The 20,835-nt window shown below is 36.9% G+C and overlaps 1 protein-coding gene across 6 annotated transcripts in view; it reads right to left on the minus strand.

Moving 5' to 3' along the window:
* Positions 1-20,835, minus strand: part of ACSS3 (acyl-CoA synthetase short chain family member 3) — a 75,831-nt gene that overhangs the window by 20,687 nt on the left and 34,309 nt on the right. For all 6 annotated transcript variants that reach the window (XM_064655567.1, XM_064655566.1, XM_064655568.1 and 3 more), the window contains one exon: positions 12,377-12,480. In XM_064655567.1, the coding sequence (XP_064511637.1) occupies positions 12,377-12,480 (104 nt within the window). The remainder of the gene's footprint in view (positions 1-12,376; positions 12,481-20,835) is intronic.

Below are 20,835 nucleotides of genomic sequence, written 5' to 3' on the forward strand. Positions count from 1 at the left end.
TAAATTCTTAAGGATTCTTTGATTCAGTTTTATCAACTGTCAGGAAGAAGTGTAAAATTAAATCCAGTTCACATATTATATGCAATTAGGTTAGATTAAAGACAGTCCACCATCCTAAACTATAAAAGGTTTTGCTGGCTAATAGTGAAACTTCAAGAACTCTTTCATGCATTGTTTGGTATTTCATTTCACTCCTTACCCCCGAGGAGTATTACAGATGCAGCAGAAAAAATCTTAGTGCTCATAATTATAATTATAATTTATTTTTCCTCCATCTGACTGCATTCTTAACTTATTCTTCTTGTGAATTAAGCTATCAGGTGCATAAAGGTGCATAAAGAATGACAAAATATGGTAAGTGAGTAGCAGGGGTTTATCTTAAAAAGCCCTCAAGAAGTACCAACTTTTAGGTGAGTTACACAAGTTGAATGATTCGCAATCAAGATTTTCCTAGTTACCTTACAAGGAGTTTCTCAACTGCTTAACAGCTTAAGTGAAGCTAGGGTAAAGCTAGAATATGCAATAAATCAACTGGAAAGAATTTCAGTTAAGACTTTCTTGCTCAAATGTTATTTAGAGCGACTATCTCTTCTAAAGCATAACCTTGTCCATCAGGCTGTTTACAATTCAGTTTATATTCACATGGCAGCAGATCAGAACAACTTGTTACCTTGAGGTGGGAGGGTTGCAAAATATGTTTGTTCATCCCACTAGCACTCTATAAAACAGAGTGTAAAACCTCTACAAGTTAACTGAAAGAGTCATGGAAAATCAACAGTGTTTTTTCATCTATTCTTCACATCCAAGTAAAATTAAATTTGACCTTTCTCACTTGGTTAAATTGTACACAGACTTAAAAAAGCTCTTCTTAACTGCTTAACTTTATCTACTCAGAAATGGTCATGTAGAAACTTGACTCAGAAAACATGGAAAATGAAGCAATCCATTTTTTAAAAGGTGACTAAGGAAACTAGAAAGATCTATTAATTAAACAGACATTCAGAACAGATATATTTGTACAATAGGACCGGTACATTGTACAAAAATTTGGCTTTTTTTTTTTTGTTATGACTAGTTGCTGTTGAGTATTTCCACCTGAAGTTCCCCTTATTCTCTACATTCTTTATTGTATAAGAGCACCAAGTGTGCTCAATCAACAGGGTCATACACCACAGACACCACCGAAAAAGGTTACTGTGTGGAAAACAGCTAAAATGGACAATGATGTGACAGCCATATTAATTTTCAATATCCATTATATGAAGAAGGATGATTTTTTATTTAAAATGCACAACTGAACACTGCATGGTTGACTTGAGCTAATTTAATTGTGTATCAGTGAAGATAACTCTAAAAAAAGGTAGTCTCATTATCCTTCTACACTTGCACATTCCCATCTTCCTTTTCCCCATATTTTTACAAAGAATTAGATTGAACTCATTCATTTTTTTTTTTAAAGTATTATTAGTCTTTCTTTCAGCCACGTTAATTTTTGCCTAAATCAATGCTCTGATTCTGCTTGTCATGCAGCTACATGATTGGTAGGACCGGCCTAAGAGCAGGGGTACAAAGGCAAGTGTCAGAGATGAAGGAGGAATGCTCCACTCTCTCTTTCATTGGTGATTTGCCCTTACAGAAGCTTAGACCATTCACAAATCACACATCCAGATAGCCACCGCCAAGCTATTTATCTCAGCATGTTTCATTTAAAACAGGAATAGTATCACAAATATTTCCTTCCCCCAATCAATTTGTCCATTTAGTCTAATTCATGGCTTAGGGTATCACTTTACATTTTAAATGTCAAATATAACACAGGTACACACTTAAATGCTTTCATAAGACAGGCCATGTATCTGAAACAGAGCTTTAGCAACAAATAGCTTTCTGAAAGCTGACCTATGTAGTTACTCTATTTTAATTTTGTATTAGATCCTAACCTGCAGTGGTATCAAAGAATGCCTCCCACCTCAGCTGGGACACTAGTTCCAGTGTTTAAAAGGAAACACTGCAGTATATTCAGTGTTGCACTAATTAAAGCATATTCTTATTTAAATAATTGGGCAAGCCTTCCCATATTATAGCACTGAGAATGACAGCTTCAAGCCTGCTTGCACAATCTAGAAATTGTGATGTTAGTATTAACCTGACTGTGGAGCCATAGGTACATCAACAGCTGTGTACAGCTATCTGGAAACAGAGTATTTCCTTCACTTCTTGCAAATGTACAGATGCATGAGATAAAAGAAGATGACAAAATAAGCTAAAGGCATTTGAAAATCTGAAGACCATTTCTCAAAAAAAAAAAATCCAATTTGTTTAAGAAGTAATGTATTTTCTGAAAGTACCTGAATTTCTATGCTAATTCTTGGAATTGAAGAGAAGAATAAGCATGAAGAGAAAACAGCAATTCTTTTCATATTTTTTAAATGCTTCAAAGCACTTGTAGTCATAATGCCTCTATTACCATGAAAACATATTACACTTGTGAAGGCCAAATACTTCTTGTATAACAGTTCTATTTCTGTATTTAATTCACTTATTTGAAAACAAAATCAACTCTTAAACCCATAAAAATTCACCCAAGGTTCCCTTTCACAGTCTTATCCAGCCACAGAATGTATTCACAAACTGTGTTGTTTTTTGCTATCATATATATACACAAGGCCTCCGAGGATTTCAAAGCACATCCAAGTAATATCTCCACAATTAACATACAAATCTAACTAGCTTAGCTAGAGGTTGGTGGGCCGTGACAAATATTAAAACCAAAGCAAGAAATAATTTAGTTATCAGAAACTGGCAAGCTAGTAACGAAGCACCAGAAGTTTATGCATTCATTCTGTAAGTGCACCAAGCTCCTTTGCCTCCAAACGGTATATTACAATGCACATTTTATAAGTTGTCTATAGCAAAATGACAGCCAAGATTAGAGGAGTATAGAAAGCTTTTTGGTCATATTTGGAAGATGTCAGATGGTATGTTTAAAGATGCATTAAGTCAGGCAATGCATTGAATTAGAATATATTTTCATTTCAAATTATTTTCCTCCTACTGTGACATCATAACTCACACATGATGAAATTCTAAGAGACAAATGGAAAATATAAAAAGTAATTATACATCTCAGTGCTAAATGTTTACTGTTTAATCATTTTGGGGAACCTTAATATATGTATGCATAGCAATACTGCCAAGATGGAAAATCCAGGTAAAATTGCTGTGCAACTCAAATATCTTTATTAGGTCTTTATCAGGGTCTAACATTTTAGAAGCACATTCTTTCTACCTTCACTGAGCAGCCCTCAATCCCGCAAAGGACCACTCCATCCATGCGCTAGATCCATGCAGCTTACTATTCTTAAATCATCAGGCAAATCATCTACTTTAACCTATTGAGGACTTTATTCTCTGAACAACATAAAAAAGCAGATCCCATGTGACAAGAGATCAGCAACCTGTAACATCTTCACACTCATACAAACTAGAGGTGCTGTCACAGCTCATCTCCTTCAGGCAGATGAGACTCCACTATTCTATTTTAACATACCCATTCCTAAATGTGTCCTGTCTCCTTCTTCATTTCCCTATTCAGTGTACACTAAATATTGTTCATGGCTCAACTCCATAACTTAAGACTGCTTTACAGTTCCTTTATTTTCAATGATCTAAACCACATCGATGAAATTTTAAAAAGGAGGAAAACATTTATAATACTTCATCCATATTAATGTACATCCCTGGCTGCATGTGGAAAGACAATCAGAGAAGATTAAGATTAATAAGCACTAAGAAACTCAAGTCAAATGGGAACAGAAAAGCTTAATACATACTTTCCATCAGTTCTAAATTAGAAAATGTCAGCGCAAATAAGACAGAGTAGCAATGGCACAGCTGATTGTGAATTTGTATCAACAAAGAGCAGTAGCTCACCAGTGGTAAAAAAACCCAGAGTATAAGAGAGGAAAAAAGAACCTTCCCAGAAATTTAAAGCACAGAGGTACATGCTATTTTTTTTCTTTTTTTACCAGAAGGACCTAGTACATTTATTGACTTAACCATGCTCAAACTGCAATAAATACCATAAGTAAAGATAAGAAAATATACTTTTTTTTTTTTCCAAGCCACAACACCTTTGTTATGCACATTTCCCACAATATGTGGGACAACTCAAAGCCATGTGAAATGCACATGTGAAATCACCCTCAAATGAGAAACACTCTGGAAGGAGAAAACACACTTTGTGAAATGGGTAAGACTGTGAACAACACCGAATACCACAATGAACCTATGAAGCTGTAATGATTCATTCAAACCAAAAATACCTTAGAGAATATGTATATAATCCAGACATACCTTCTTTGATGTCCAACACACACATAAGCAGAACATAGTGGTAAACAAGACATTTTTGTCATAAAATTTCTCAGCTAAGTGGATACAGCCTAAACTATTGAAGGAGAATCCTCTTCACTTGGATTCCTCAGAGAAAACTCATGAAAAATCAAGACTGTGAGATGAGCACAGATGACTGTAATACTAAAATGTTACAGAGGGCAACACAATCAGGGAAGCAACATGACCCATTTTACTAAGCATGTCACAAATCATATATGATGGAGATGCTGAACTGTGTTAGCATGAGCAGAGATTCAATATTTTACCATTTGATGAAGAAGGATTAAGGAGTACATCAATAAAACGTCCAGGTCTGAGCACCATCAGCCTTCAAAACCTAACTCTCTTCTCAACCCACCTGGAAGCAGGATGCTCCAAGGTAAGGTTTTCTCAACTAAGCAATATAACCATGTTTTCAAATGAAGGCTCATATAAGAAACTTCTATAATTCTACTGTTCCATGTGACTGCCCAAGTAGTTTACATGATAATGAAACACCTTCAACAACAAAAACAAGGTGAGGTGGAAGGAGAGTGAGGCTGAGGAAATTTTGTCTCTGCACTTATAGGACACTTCTAGAATGTACGCACAGATTGAGGACTCTGATGTCCCACACTGAGGATGAGCAAGTTTCCCCACTCTTCCTTCACATCACTGGAATACTGTAACAAAGAGGCACAAGTTCTCTTCACAGGTTTAAGAGTCTGGTTGGCTTTCTCAAAGCAATTTAGCATAAATTACTTGGCTCATTAGAAAACAAGAGTGTCAAATACTAATTCAAATCCATTTCACTCCTTTAGGTTACGTTAAATCATTGTAAGATAAAAATTGCAAAAACTATGAATGCTACAATCTCAGGAGAGAAGCAAATCATCAGGATGAGTTAGGAAGAGTTCCTTGATTTTGACAACGGTTGACCAGACAGACACAGAAAAAAATACATACAAGTTCTGTTCCTTTTCCTTTCTCTGAAGTTAATGGTAAAGACAACTGCACAAAATGAGACAGCCACACAGAACTGAAAGGTCAATCTCTGCCTTGGCAATGCCCATGGCCCCCCAAAAAAACTTTTTCCTCTCTCTGCTTCAATAAGGGTAACCAAAAACCTATTTGAACTAGGTGTCCCAAGATGACATTGAAGGAATGATGAGCTACTGTTACTAGTGATATGCAGTTCACATCTGATTACTAAACAAACCAAAATGGCTGAAACAATCTTTATTTTCATACTCTTAAAGGACAGAATTCAAGTCTCCAGGTGGAGATATGATGAACTCTTATTAGTTCAGTTATCCAGAAGATAATGCTCAGAGGACTCGCTAATTCAGGGCTCCAGGGCTGCAGAAGTTTCTGAAGGGTAATTCCAACTTCTGTAGAACTGTTTTGCAGAACATCAGCTTCCACTAAAAAATATGATTCCAATCTTGACAGGATACACAGATCTTTAAAAAGCATGAACTGCATCTATACTGAGGTACCTGATAACTTAAACCAGTAACCTGGACTTGGGAAGAAGTTTGCTTAATCTCTTTCATCTCAGTTCCATATTCCTGATCCCCATAAATCCAGAACTGAATTTCTGTCATTCCAAAAAAATTTTCCAAGAATTGACTCTTTGTTGCAAATTAAACAGCCATCCTTTCTTTAGTTTACCTTTTCTGTTGCCTTTGGGTCTGAAAATTTCACAATATTAAAAAATGCACTGGACTTATCTGCACAGTTTTGAATGGGGCAAAGCAGGAGATGACTGAAGAACAAAATTTGGAATCCAATTGTTAGTTGTGGGGAGATGGAGGTCTAGTCTGACAAGGTAATTCACCTAAAGAACAGTTCTGTAGTATAAACCTGGAAAGATAAGCTAACAGAATTCAGTTGCAAAACCCATCTTTCTGCATACTCACATGAAGGAGATTCTGCACAATGCTGCCAAGACTGCACAATGGAATCTGAAGAATGCTGCTTGGAGACCACATTAGTAAACTGTTCCTCATACATGATTGCAGTAGGAAGTAGTTCATTGAAATATATTACAGTGAGTACATTTAACCATGATTCATATTTTTTACACTGAATTCAATTATAGAGTTGTTTTGTTTGTATAGTCCTAATAAAAGATCTGTATAACTATTACTCCTATGTTTAATTACTTAATAAATGTATGTCCAAATAAAAATATTAAAAAGATAGGATTTGCATGTTTTAGAGGTAAGACACAGAGAAAGAAAAAGAAAACGTTAAAAGTGATAGAGTACATTATTAATTGTACTACAGAACTTGGGGAATTCCTACCAGTAAATTTAATCACACTATGTCTCAGAATATCCAAGACTGCAGTACAATGAGCACATAATATAAGGGGTTTTTTCAGCAGCCATAATGCATCAAGCATTATGTGATCTTAGTCCTAGTGTCTGCTGCAGACACCCATTCCTTACTGGATAAGGCAGCCTATTTCCACGAAAATAGAAAACGTGCACAATCTTTTCATAGTTCTGCCTGCTGATACTCTGGGCAACAGTGGATAACTCCAATTCAAACCTAGTACACTTGCACACTCTGTAACTTTGATTTCCATAGTACACAACAAAAAGTTCTATTGAAATGTCTCCTGACAGAGACTTTATGCAACTCAAATTTTATCATTGAATTTTCAGCTTCAGTTCTGTTTCATCTTAATTTTCCTACACATCCCCAAAGAGTCTGAAAAATGTTTTTATTTAAAAATATGAAAAAAAAAATCTTTACATCCTATACTTATTATGAAGAAATTGAAATCTAACCACATTTTTTCAAAATGTCAAAAGTGATGTAGCAGTTTACTTTTATTTCTTTTTAGTACAAAATGCTGAATAGCTAACATGAAAGCAGCTGACGACGTCAAACACAAACTTTCAGAGCTTTTATGCTTCTGACAGCTTGTCACAACCTCCTGGCTGTTACCCCTTTTTTCTTCTAGAATTCAAAGCTAGCTTCAAAACCAAGGTAACCCAAACTCACGCTTCTTTGTGTATTGAGGCTTTTACCTCAGGATAAGGGATGCGACATAGCAGGTACAGCCCAAACACTGTTTAGGCTACTTCAAACAGATTTGGCAAGGTGCCCTGTAATTTATTACCTCAACACTGAAACAGAGCTACTCTATCATTTCCTTAAAACATAACTGCACAGAGGAAATAAGGTCCAAAGTGCATTCCTGTTCCCTTTCAGACAAAGTATCCAAAACGTGTAAATATGACAAGAAAATTTATCTCTGAGCAAAGAAAAAAGCTGTTTTCTGAAACTGAATTTAAGGCCTCCTGGATAGCTTGAAGCAAGATACTTGTCCTTCTCAATTTAATGTCTGCAAGACTGGAATAACTGTACTTATTTCATAGGGGTGTTAAAAGAATTAATTGCTTGTGTTTGCACAACTACTTTGAAGATGAAAATTGCTATTTAAGAGCTAAGTGCCAATTTGTATAAATAAGCAGAAACTAAACACGTGCACAACCCCAAAACAAGACTATCCTCTCTCCATGTACAGATGAGCACAGGATCTGAAAATACCATTCTTTCTTCCATTACCACATCTCCAAAGAAAACAAGTTCTTAGTAGTCCTTACTGCCTCAAATCCTATTTGCCACTCATTGATCCTGTGACTTTATTTCCCAGCTTGTAAGATGTGCTTACTATACTCGTAACACAAATATGAATATTTAAAATTCAGGTTATTGGTGAAGGTGGACTGACACAAATGACACAAAGCCTGACACGACCAGGCTTTCCAGGTGTAGTTGCTTTAAGTCCCTTAATGAAAGCTGTCTTCTGTTTTAAAGTACTGCTTCAACTCACAGTGATTTCACATACTCTATAAACGTTTCAAGGATAAAATGAAAGAAATCATTTCTTTGTGCATACTAATTTATTTCTAGTTTCAATATATGGTAAAGGGTCCAAAAGCTTTGAAGATACCTTACTAAACCTGAAGAAGAAAGTGGTTCGAACTCCTTTTCCATTTTATAATACTTTTGTTGGTCAGACTTTGTTCCCCTGCACTCATACTCATGTCCATCTCCAAATGATGACTCAGTCGCTTCTCATCTCTACAAAGTTTATCTTTTCCTTTCTTTTCTCAGTCATTAACAAGGGAATAGAAGTTACTCTGTCATACAAGAAACACTCATTACCCAGATACTGGATTACTCTCCTCCTCCATCTTCTCAGTTGAAAGAGCCAAAAACTAAGACATAACTGCATAAGTAAGATCTACAGTATTCAGGCAAAACTAAGATGGCAACATTTCTCACAGTTTTGCAATGCTCTTTTTTGGAAGAATGCAGATAAACATAACCTTGGGGAATAACTACCAATTTGTCAGAATATCAAAGGTCAAAAGCATTTTCATGTGTAGAAGTAAATTAGAAGCTTTCAGTCTCAAACCCCAGCAATTTATAACTTCAGTTGCAATTTAACTGCAAAAAAGGTAATTTCTTTTGTTATAAGATGTATTTTAAAAATGTATTAGTTCTACATGCAATAGCTAGCAGTCTTGACTTCTTCTTGCCAGAAGTGATTAGGGTTTTTTATTCTCTGATTTTAGTTGTCATTTTTTATTTTAGAGATAGGTCAGAAAACTGTCATTTCTGAATTTGTGGGTCCTCTATTCTGTCAGCAGTCACTAACCTTGCATATTTCTAATGAAGTGAAACAGCTATTTATCTACTCTGTAAAATATTTCACATTCAGCATATACACCTTTAACATCATGTACTGAAATCCAATACTGTTCGATTGAAAAGGCTTTTCCAGCACAGAAATCCACTTTCAATGTTTTGCCAAGTGACAGATGCAGATAAATGTGACAGAACTGCTTGTTTTTTCACAGTTAATGGGATATATTTTGTATTCTGCTGAAAAAGGGGTGAGTTAACAGCAGAAGGGAAGGCTGCTTTCACCTGGTGCCCTGGCTGCTGTGCTCCAGGACAAGAAACACATTTCAGAGGGAGGAGGACAACCTTTTTCCCCCCCAGCATTTGAGCATGTTAATCTCAAGGGAAGTCCAGGAAAACATGACAGTGTGGGCAGAAGTATTTCTATTTCATCTCACTTACCAGACCTTACGGTTCTCTATTTTAAAAATTATACAGATCTAGTTTATTAGTTTGTATTCTATTAAGCACTTTTTCCTATGCCTGGGAGGCAAGGAGGGGTGCTGCACTTTATGGGAAAGGGGCTCTGCCTTGTCATAGGTCAGATCAGGATCCAGGTGACAACTTATGAGTGAGCTGATCCTCCCCCTCTACTCTGCGCTAGGGAGGCCACATCTGGAGTACTGTGTTCAATTCTGGTCTCCACAGTTCAAAAAAGATAAGGAGCTACTGGAGATAGTCCAGCAGAGGGCCACAAAGATGATGAGGGGTCTGGAGCATCTCTCTTATGAGGAGAGACTGTTGGAGCTGGGCCTGTTCAGTCTAGAGAAGATTGAGAGGGGATCTCACCAACACATATAAATATCTCAAGAGGATGATGCCAGACTCTTTTCAGTGGTGCCCAGAGACAGGACAAGGAGCAATGGCCATAAACTAAACCACAAGAAGTTCTACCTCAATATGAGGAAGAACTTTACATTGAAAGCAGCAGAGCACTGGAACAGGCTGCCCAGGGAGGTCGTGGAGTCTCCCTCTCTGGAGACATTCAAAACCCACCTGGGCATGTTCCTGTGTTACCTGCTCTAGGTGACCCTGCCTTGGCAGGTGAATTGGACTAGATGATCTCTGAAGGTCCCTTCCAGACCTATCTATTCTGTAATTCTGTGATTTCTCTCCACTCAGCACTAGGAGGGCCACATCTGAAGGGGCCAGTTATGGGTTTCCCAGTACAAGAGATGCAACTACTGGAGAGAATCCAGTGAACAGCCAAGGAAAGGGAAATTTTTTATACACAAAGAGAGTGAAGAGAGCTGCTCAGTCTGGAGAAGGCTCAGAGGAAATGTTATTAATGTGTTTAAATACTGGATGGGAGGCATCCAGTATTTACGCATATTGAAGCAGCAGCAGTCAGACTTCTCAGTGGGCCAAGGACCACTTACAGGACAAGAGGAAATAGGTACAAATTAAAAACAGAATATTCCCTCTGAGCTCAAGAAAATATGTTTTTACTGTGAGAGCAGTGAAACACTGGCACAGGCTGGCCAGAGCAGTTGGGGAATCCCTATCCATAGAGACACCCAAAACTGGACAGGATGCTGGGCAACACTCTCTCTGACCCTGCTTGAGCAGGGGGGTTTAACTAAACAACCTCAGGAGATCCTTATCAACCTCACTGACTCTGCAATTCTTTCTTCCTTCTTTTTTCTTATCCCTTGAAATTCAGTTCTCTGATAAGAACTCTGACTTAGTAAATTTTTTCCTGCTGAAGGCCTTGCTTATATTCAGCAGCTCACATTCCTACAGAAATCACTTGGGTCTTCCTTCTAATCAAATTATTAAATGCTCTGAGACAATGTATTTGAAATGGCCTTAGCTCATTAAGTCCTGCTACAATTTAATTTAAGAGCATGCCATGAATATTAAAATCAAGAAACACACTGCTCTGAGCTGGGCTCTTGTTCTTTTTTTGAAAAATCTCTCAAACACAGTTTTACCTCAACATACTATGAGTTCAGTTACATCCACATGCTTGTTTTAGGAACTCTCATTGATACTTTTGATACTTGAGATACCCTGAGATTAGTTCAGTTTGTCAGAGCATGGTGCTAATAACAACAAGGTTGTGGGTTTGATCGCAGTATGGGCCATTCGCTTAAGAATTGGACTCACTGATCCTTGTGGGTCTCTTTCAACTCAGAACATTCTGTGAAGGTCTGTGAAGGATCATAGAGAACTGAGCAAAATATAAGTCTCATCTCTCGAATTAATCAGTTAATTAGCAGATTAAATCAAGATTACATAAAAAATGGCACTATCTTCCAGTACTTTTTCAGTACTTATCTAAGATTGGGGCGGGGAATGTCCCAGTCTTACGGACATTTAGGGCTATTTAAGGACATTAGGCATTTTAAGCCTCCTCAACTGTTTTAATTACATAATAGACAGATGAACTAAATAGTTTCCCACTTTTATTCTAATCTTATATATCTGCTATCTGACCCATCATGGCAGAACCTCAGAAGGTTTTTCTTCAGAGAGAGAGAGAGAGAGACAGAGAAACCACAGACTCAAAATGATCCACAGAAAATACAACAGGTATTCTTGGAAGGGAGCAAAGGAGGGAAGAAAGGAGGGAGCTGCTGTAATACATTTCCTTAGTTCAAATAGCAATAATGTGTGTAAGAAGCAAAATCCTAATCTTTTCTTGTAACAGTAAAATTTAAAAATACATGAATCCATAGTTAGAAAGAGATACATTTGATCAAGCCTTAATCCAGAATTCAACTGGGATTTTTGCAAAGTTACACATAGATTGGTACTCTGATTCCTTCATTGCAGTCTAAGTACCTAATCCTCCTCCAGTGAAATAAACAGGAGGCACTCCAAAGTAATCACTAGAAGTTGAATGACATCCATACAGAACAATATTAAAGACCAAGGAATCTACTCTGCTGCAGATTGTTTGTTTTTAATTACACAAAATTTATGTGGAAAAAACTTAAGCTAAGCCTTAAATAGCAAATTCTCTGTCAAAAGTCACAGATGCAAACAATATAAAATCCACCCAGAAAAAATACGGATGCAACCCTTTTTTTAAACACACATATCACAAAATACCTTTTTTCCTATATAGCTTTTAAAAATGCTGGATACATATAAATGTATCCTGAAGTCACTTCTCAGACCACTTCCAAAAAATATTCCTCCTGCTTGAATTTTTATTTTCATGCTTGATCCTGCCTATTTAAATATTCATGGAAAGAAATAACAGTTCTACCTGCAGAGTCAGAAAACAAGTCTGAAAATCTCTCCTCACTGTATTTTATTAACAGTATTTTAAAACACTCACCAGTTTGCCACCAGTGGTCCAAGACAGGCACCTTGAAAACTTCTTTTGACCATTTTAGCGTGTCCACATCACAGTGCTCGCCAGCTACAAATAACGTTCTGAACCTTTAAATAAAAGTAAATAAAGTATATATCTTGATCTGGATGTGCAAAGAAAAACAAGATAACAGATAAAATAAATGCCTCTGGTCACCGTTCCAGATAAAGGGAAAAGATGAAGGGGGGCTCTTAGTCTTGGTATGCTCCTTCCTTCTCAGTAACGATTAGAATATTTGCAGTATTAATTTATGCTACTTAATACTTCATCATGTAAAAGAAGCTTTATGTTCTGAATGCAAAGACATTGGGAGACCAGAAGCAAACAACTGTCAGTCAAAATAAAATATAATCAAATGTACGTAGGAACTAGGTAGATATCCATTAGGCAACATACAGGAATGAAATATCAAAAAAGAGTCAGAAAGATTTATCAAAAAAAGCAGTAAAGAAATACACAGAACTAAAAGGAAATACCTGTAGCATAACTCTTAGTTTTACATTGTTAACAATGTTCCATTTCAACATATTTTAGTATTTTTTGAACTGTTGAGTCATCTTTTTATAGGCATTTGGAAATGAGTTGTGGGGGAAACAACAGGATAAAGCCATTTTCTTGTGGTGAAGCAGGCTATATACACATAAATAAGAAAAACTAAACTAATCCTACTACTTAATGATAATCAGAGAAGCACTCAGCACCAGACTTCAACTCATTTGACTGAGCCTTCCACAGTCGACTCTGGCAAAGAAGAGACGCAATGCCTGGCAGTCCTGACAGATGGGTTCTGCATGTTTGCACCACCAGAATCATCTTCCTAGAGAGATGGTGGATGCCCTGCACCTGTCAGTGTTTAAGAGGCATTTCAACAATGTCCTTAGTAAAATGTCTCAGCTTCTGGTCAGCCTTTAGGTGGTCAGGCAGCTGGAGCAGATTAGTGCTACACTCCCTTCAAACTGAACTACTCTGTTCTATAGTCATGGATACTCATGGTGCTGGCCAGACACCACCACCCAATAAGAAGATACTAAAGATAAGAATCATTTATGATCTTGTCCTTACAACGCTGAGAAAGAAATAAGCAATCCTCTTCACATAAAACACAGAACTTTTAATTCGTGTTCATGATGTAGAGATGAAATGCCCAGCCAAGTATAATCAGATAAACTGCTGATTTATATTCAATACTTTCTCATTAGTACATTCCTAGTTTTGTTGTCTGTATTGTTGACAGCAAGATTTCCACAGGGAGCATGTTATTTGTCTAATTGGCTCTTACTATCCAAAAAATATGTCAATGCTGAACTAGTTTTCTGGGCATTCTCTATAGTTCACAAAGAATAAGAGGCAACTTTGGAGAGTAATTTATCTTTAAGAGACTCAAAAGGGTAAGGTTTACTTTTTACCTAACAAAAACCAATGAAAACCAAAATGAAACAAAATCCATGGCCCTTGAGCAACACTGACACATGACTAAGACACAGGATAGAGACTTGGTTAAGCTACTGTTTAAAACAATAGCAATAGATATAGCTATTAAATTATTGCATTATTACTTCAGATGAATTTTTCTGCATCTCAGAAAAAGGATATTAGGAATGTCTTAAAGTTTTGGATATTGCTATTTTGCTGCACACTTCAATGTGTTCCTATTTAAGCAAGATTTTGAAACAGAAATCATCTATTTGGGAAGTAATATCTAAACCAGAGGGAAATCAAAGACATAACTTCTCTTTTCATTTTACAGATAAATCACAACAGACTGCACCTCCTTCCCTGGAAGACTGGCATGGCAATCTGAAACACTTTAACCACGTTAACACCTGTTTGTAACCACCAATTGCAATCCTGCCACGAGGTATAATGTGAATCCTGACTGCAGAACTGCCTTGCACACACTCAACTGTGACAGGCCAAAGAACTTGCTTCCTTTCTGTAGTATCCACACAGGGTGGGGGCTCGTGCCTTCCCTCTCCCAAATTCTCCCTATATAGCATATGACCAAAAAAGACAAGAGGCAAACATAGATTCAGACTCCACATCAAAAGAACTCTGTTTACTAGCAAGGGACCTCTTTCTTCAAACGTACAGGTATACACACTCTACAAGCAACTAAACGTTTCACAAACACAGGAGAAACTGTAGAGACACTCGACCAAGTACTGCATCAATTCCCCTTAGGCTTCCAAGATGACAGAATGTTTAATTATATGAACAGAGCTTCATGTGACCCAATATCAGACCCTGGCATTAAAAATACTTCTCCAAAACGTTCCCTTGTTAGGATTGCAGCACCCTCTCCCACTGCCAGATCAACGTCACTGACATTTTATTTCACTTCAAGTCTTCCCTCTGTCCATTTTGAATGAAGACAACTGCTGAACAAAAGACCTGGCTCTTGTCCTTCAGAAGTGGACACAATTTGCACTGATTTTGTAAAACCTGTAGACTTGGGGCCACAAAGGTAGGGAATTCTTAGATATTGTGGGCATGAAACACATTTCCCTTCAGATTCGTGTAATTTAGAGAGAAAACAATGAGATTCATCTTTCCATGGAAATGAAATCCAGAAAGCAGAGTAGGAAATTATGAGAAAAATCAGAGCACGTAACCCAAAGGTGTCAGAAATGAGAAAGAGAAATGCACAGCTCAGCCTGTCTGACCATAGAACTGGGAGTACCTCCAAGAGGGAAATTACAGATTTCCCTATAGAGACCACAGACATTCCATAACAAGGCTGCCCAAACCAAAGAGCATACTTTAAATATTCACACTCCATTCTCCAACAGAGGACAGACATATGCTGATAGCATGAAATGCAGCCCTTCACAGGGTAAGGACTAGCAACCTACTCACTGTGTAGATGCAAGGCAGGAGAATGTACAGACTAAAGCAACATCTGGAAAAAGTGTAAATAAAACCTGTGATGAAACATCGTAAGTGTAACAAGCCATGTGCCCTAAAACTGTGATAGTGACGCTTGGCCTAGACATGAAAAATTTGACGACTTTATTGTCTTTCAGATCCATTTACAGATCCATAATTAGAGGAAAAAAACTTCCACAAGCAAAAGATTAGAACTAATCACCAACATAGGGACCCCTACACCATCTATATATAAAAACCTGAGAACGCTCTTACCTGTTGCAGAAACAATCGCAGCCATATTAATAACTTCAGCCATAATAACCATAATAATAACTTCAATATAGATAAGTCAACTTACTGCACATCCAGTTACAAACTTAGGAAAGTCAGAAGATTCTGAAAAATATTACCATATTGAACTTGAACATGTAGATGAAATCATTCAACTTAATTTCAGACCAAGATTTTGGCCAACCCTCCTTTCTGACACTCCAAGAGGGCTTGGAGTGGCTTCTTATTTGGAATTGAAGGTAGGATGTCAAATGCATAAGCAGCTATCACATCAAATAAGCAAATTTTTCGGTACTCATAAATACTCAACATCATTTTGGTAAACTGCTTTCCGAGCACACTGGAAGATACTGATTGTAATGAGTGTGACCCTAATCAATATCTTGCACCTGAATGCTTTTAATTGTAAAGCACAAGCCATTGCTGATGGTCAATAGCTATTATAGTCAATAGCTAACTAGAATTCTAACACAAATAAAAGTTTATGGTAGAAAAAACCCAAAACATTGTTTAAGTAATAACCATAAATATGTATTTTATGAGACTTTTTTAAGACTCATGTTCATATGGAGGGTACTTCCATCAAGCAGTGTATGTAAATTCTGCTCGATTTACTTTATATGGAAAATTCCATCCTTAGACATGTTAAAAACAACATTCCAGCTATGATTTAAAAATTAAATTAATGAATGCATTAACTTCATAAAGCAATGAAAAATTCTGTTAAGTGTCCTTGTTTTAAAACAGGGCTATTAAAACAGCAAAAACTTAAAAGACTTGATGAAAAAGTTAAGATACCTTCTTATCCCCTGAGCCAAAAGCAGAATACCTCTCTTCTGAACTACCAGCTCTAATAATCACATTTAACAATATGAAGGTCAAGATCAACTCTGTGTTGTGAAAAGAAGAAAAATTAGCTCTTTGGCAAATTTACAGCACAAAACCATCAAAAAGAGTATCAGAGCAAAGTGCCACAAGCCTAACAAAGCACAAGAACTATGGAATTATTTTCTCTATCAAACAGTACAGCAAAACAAGGAATGGCAATGGTTATAAAATGTCCCACTGAACAATTTTTTAATAGTCCACTTAAACCTTCAAAGCACGTCAGTGCACCTCTTACTGGAATCATCTACCACTGCAATGCAGTTAATTGAGAAGAAAGGTCTTTAAACCTCTCTGTTAAATAAATATGTCCTCAGCTGTTCTGAAAATCTACATTTCTAACATGAAATTCAGCACACTCAGGCTTTTAGGTCCTGTCCAAGAGTGCAGCAGAGGACAGATCAATGTCCCTAACGATCCTGGTGCAATCTAAATTGTTCAACACAGCATGTACATTTTGGGGTCAGTCTAAGCACAAAAGAAACCACATCTCCAAACCATTTCCCAAAAGCAGGAATATTCACATGAGTAATAATCTGAGCTTCACTTTTTCAAATCAAAAGATCATGGAAGTTTTGGGTTTTTCTAATTCTGGATTGCACATACTAGGTTAAGGTATGTTTTCTGGCAAAAAAAACCTCTATCTGCATCATATAAAACAAGATTTTTTTTCCTAAAAAGACAACAATGAAGGTTCATTTGCACTTCTTAACATAGATTGGAAATAAAGAACTCTTACTAAATTTTAATGCACCTGGAGTCTACAGACATATATATATATTTAAGCATGTAAAATATAAAACCAGTATTTTTAGATCCTTCTGATTTTTCTCGATTGATGGGTTTGTTTATTTCCCTCCCTGAACAGATTTTACCTTGGCCACGAGTATCCAAGCACTGGAGGTCTGGGTGACAGAATCAAGAGGGACACAGAACACAACTGCAGCTTAGCTCCTTCTCACAGTGTGGGTGAGGGAGAGCCCCACAAAGGCTCTTCATGAGCACAGCTCAGGACTCCAACAGGAACAGCCACACATGACCTACAGCAGCACAGAGTAGGGGGCAGCAGGCAGAACTGCATAATGCACTTCAATTGTCCCAAATTCTGTGCCTTAATCACACATCCTCTAGCAGCATGTGTGAAACACCAATTCTATGACAAAACATTTCCTTCTTACAGTTTTGAATTTTCTACTTTAATTTCACATCCTCTTGTTTGTGTGTTATGAGACAGATAACGGGAATTTCTTATCTACTTTATATTCATTATTTCTGCACAGTTTTCATGCAGTCTCATATTTCTTTCAAAAGCAAGTGCATTAATATCTAGTATCAGATGAACAAGCTAGAATCTCTAAATTCTCATGATATAAAATGGCAGACCATTTCTCAACAGATGAAAAGTAAAGAAAGCAAAGTAGACTATGGGACACAAATGGCAAATTGTAACTGCTACGTTAATCTAATCAGCTGATTTGTTGCCCCCATTCCATGCAAAACCATCAGTTGCCAATCACTTGGAAATCAGAGTGAACCAGCTCATAACTACTACATCAATTACAGGACAAAGTGTGATTCTAAATATGGGAAGAGTTAATGGCTTGGTGTTATGAAGCTACCCCAAAAGACGAGAATGGATTCAAAGAGCTGAACAGAACATGCTCAGGTAGATGAGGCTCATGGAATTTGGATGTTACTTGTTTTTCAAACACAACAGGAAGTAGCCTGCTCAGCAGCACTGGATGTTATCAAAAGCTGTGTCTTTAGATCCCCTACAAATATGTGGTTGAACAGGGCCTTTGTCCTACACTATTATAAATTAAACATCTCTTTTACTGCTAAGCATGAGCCGTGTTTAAGACACATTTTGTGTCAAAAGCAAAAAAATTTCAAGATTTGATTGCAATAACCACAAGGAATTTAAAGCATACACACTAGAACCTTTAGAAACCTTACCTATAGTTTTGTGCAGAGGCCAGTGATGCCAGAAACATCAGTTCTTAACAGAAATTTTTTTAACTTATGTCATTTCAAAAGAACACAAGTCTGTTTATAACTCAATTTACTCCTGTAAATCAAGTACTCCCTCGTATACTGGAAGCTGGCATTGCCTACCAATTCTTTTCCTTAACAGTAACAAACTCTCTTTTTTAACACTTTTTTTTTTTTTTTAAAGTGATACTGACCTTTATTATTTTTTTTAACACAATTTCTCAGGAATGAAATGTACCATGGTGGAAATCTCTTTCTGGACTGCATTCTTGGATGTGGAGGCTCTAAAGTAAGGATTCACTTTAGCCCAGGTAGCAGAAAGATACCTCATTTCTAAGATTCTTCACCAGAAAGAAGAAAGCATTATAGATCAAGTAAATGAACTAAAAGTAAGACTGATTTCAAAGTGATTTAGACAGAATTCCCTTGACTTTGAATAGAGAAGTCCATCCAAGTAACACCCAAACACTAGTATTTTCCTAGAATGGAAATTTTAATCATCTGCTGGACTTTCTTAACAACTGCACCTACTAGATATTAAATGTTGCGTTAGAAGGTTTCATAAAGAGATGCCACGTCCCACTGAACAACATGGTCCAAAGATGAGTGAATTATGAGACAACTAAATTTGCAGACAAATGGAGAAGCTCATTTCATATGCATTGAATAGGAATGATAAAATACCTCTTTATATCTGTGGCAACTGATTTCGGCAAGGAGACTTATCTGGAATTCTCATTTGGTCAGAAAACACAACGACTTACAAAGCAGGCTAGCAGATTTCCCATTAAATGAATACTCTAAAGACAAAGTTATTTAATTAATTGCCTAAAAAATGCCAAAGAACAGCAATTAAATGTTCTAGCATTTGAATCACTTTCTTGTTAATAAACATCATAGAAGAATAGTGCAGTAGTGTCTCAAATCAACTTGTTTCATATTTCAAGGAGGGGTAAGGATTGATGATAGCACTCAAAACAGACGTAAGAAAGTAAGATGAACTTGTAATGAATACTTCAGGAATAAAATCAGCTTACTAATGATGTCTCAGAGATTTTTTTGGATTTTTAACTTTTATAGATTTTAGAAGTAGATGTGTAGTGAATGTAGATTTTAATGTAGCTGTATTATATTCCTTACCGTGCAGCATAATGTTTACACGTACCCAACCCTACTACCCCATTTCACATCAATCCCTCTAAAATTCCGTTAGCATGTTTAGTCTTCTTTTCAAGGCAGAATTGTAGAAAAACACCTTAAGGCCTAGACCAGAAGATATCACACAGACACAGCGACCTTCAAGCCCAGAACTCTGGAGGAACTCCAAGGACTGTACGTGCTGTGAAAAAGATGAAGATGAGGAAGAAGGGGTCCCAAATGCCCCCAGACCCAATTCCCGAAGGGGCGTGTCAGGGGGCAGAACGGGGCAGAACCAGGGGTGGACAGACCTGGGATTGGATGGACCTTATTATAAAATCACAGAATCACTGTCTGAGCACACTCACGTGGTATGTATTCCTCTACACCTACGGACTCATTAAAGGACCTGCTCTCTTTATCTTATCTTATACACTAAATTGGCCTGAGTCTTTTTCTCCGCAGTCTTTTAGGCAATACTAATCATAAACTTTCCTGAGCAATTAAGAATGTGGAGGTCTAATGAAACTACATGGCTTTGCATCTTCCCCTTCTCTTTGGACAGAGGCAATAATAGATGTTCTTGTGACTAAATACTGCCTATACAGTCTGACACAGTCTATTTGATGCTGAGCAATTTATTGAACTTCAAGATTAGATATGGCCCAAATCCACATATTTTCCATTTTTAGAATGTTTACCATAAGATACAGAAACTTGGTCTGTAGAAGTACTAAACACACCCAGATCCAAGTCACTGTGACAAGCATTTTATTAACATAATGCTAATAAGACATTTTAACCATATGATGCTAAGAACTCTGAAACATGAGTAGGTTCAGTGGCTCAGACTGGATATTCAAAACTAACAGAAGACTTTGACCTTAATCTCTCTGTGTCTCAGCTTCCCATGTGCAAAATACAGATAATACCACTCTCTCATCTCACAGGGGATTTGTGAGGACAAATTCAGTCATGATTTTGAAGCATGCTGATAGTATACTGATAAACACCTTAAAACCAGTACAAGACAGCAAATAGCTCAGTCTTTGGAGCACATAATCATAAAAAATAACAAAGTTATGGGGAGGACAACCAAAATATTGACTAGCTTCTGATTAAACAAATACTAAAGATCCTGTGCACTCAACAAAATGAGAAGTTATGTGGGAAAACAGTACCGGATCACATAATCCAATACTGTATTACAGGGTATAAACACAGTGGAGTAAAATTTAGGATGGATGAGA

The sequence above is a fragment of the Pseudopipra pipra genome, chromosome 5 (genome assembly GCF_036250125.1).
Source record: "Pseudopipra pipra isolate bDixPip1 chromosome 5, bDixPip1.hap1, whole genome shotgun sequence".
NCBI classification, from domain to species: domain Eukaryota; kingdom Metazoa; phylum Chordata; class Aves; order Passeriformes; family Pipridae; genus Pseudopipra; species Pseudopipra pipra.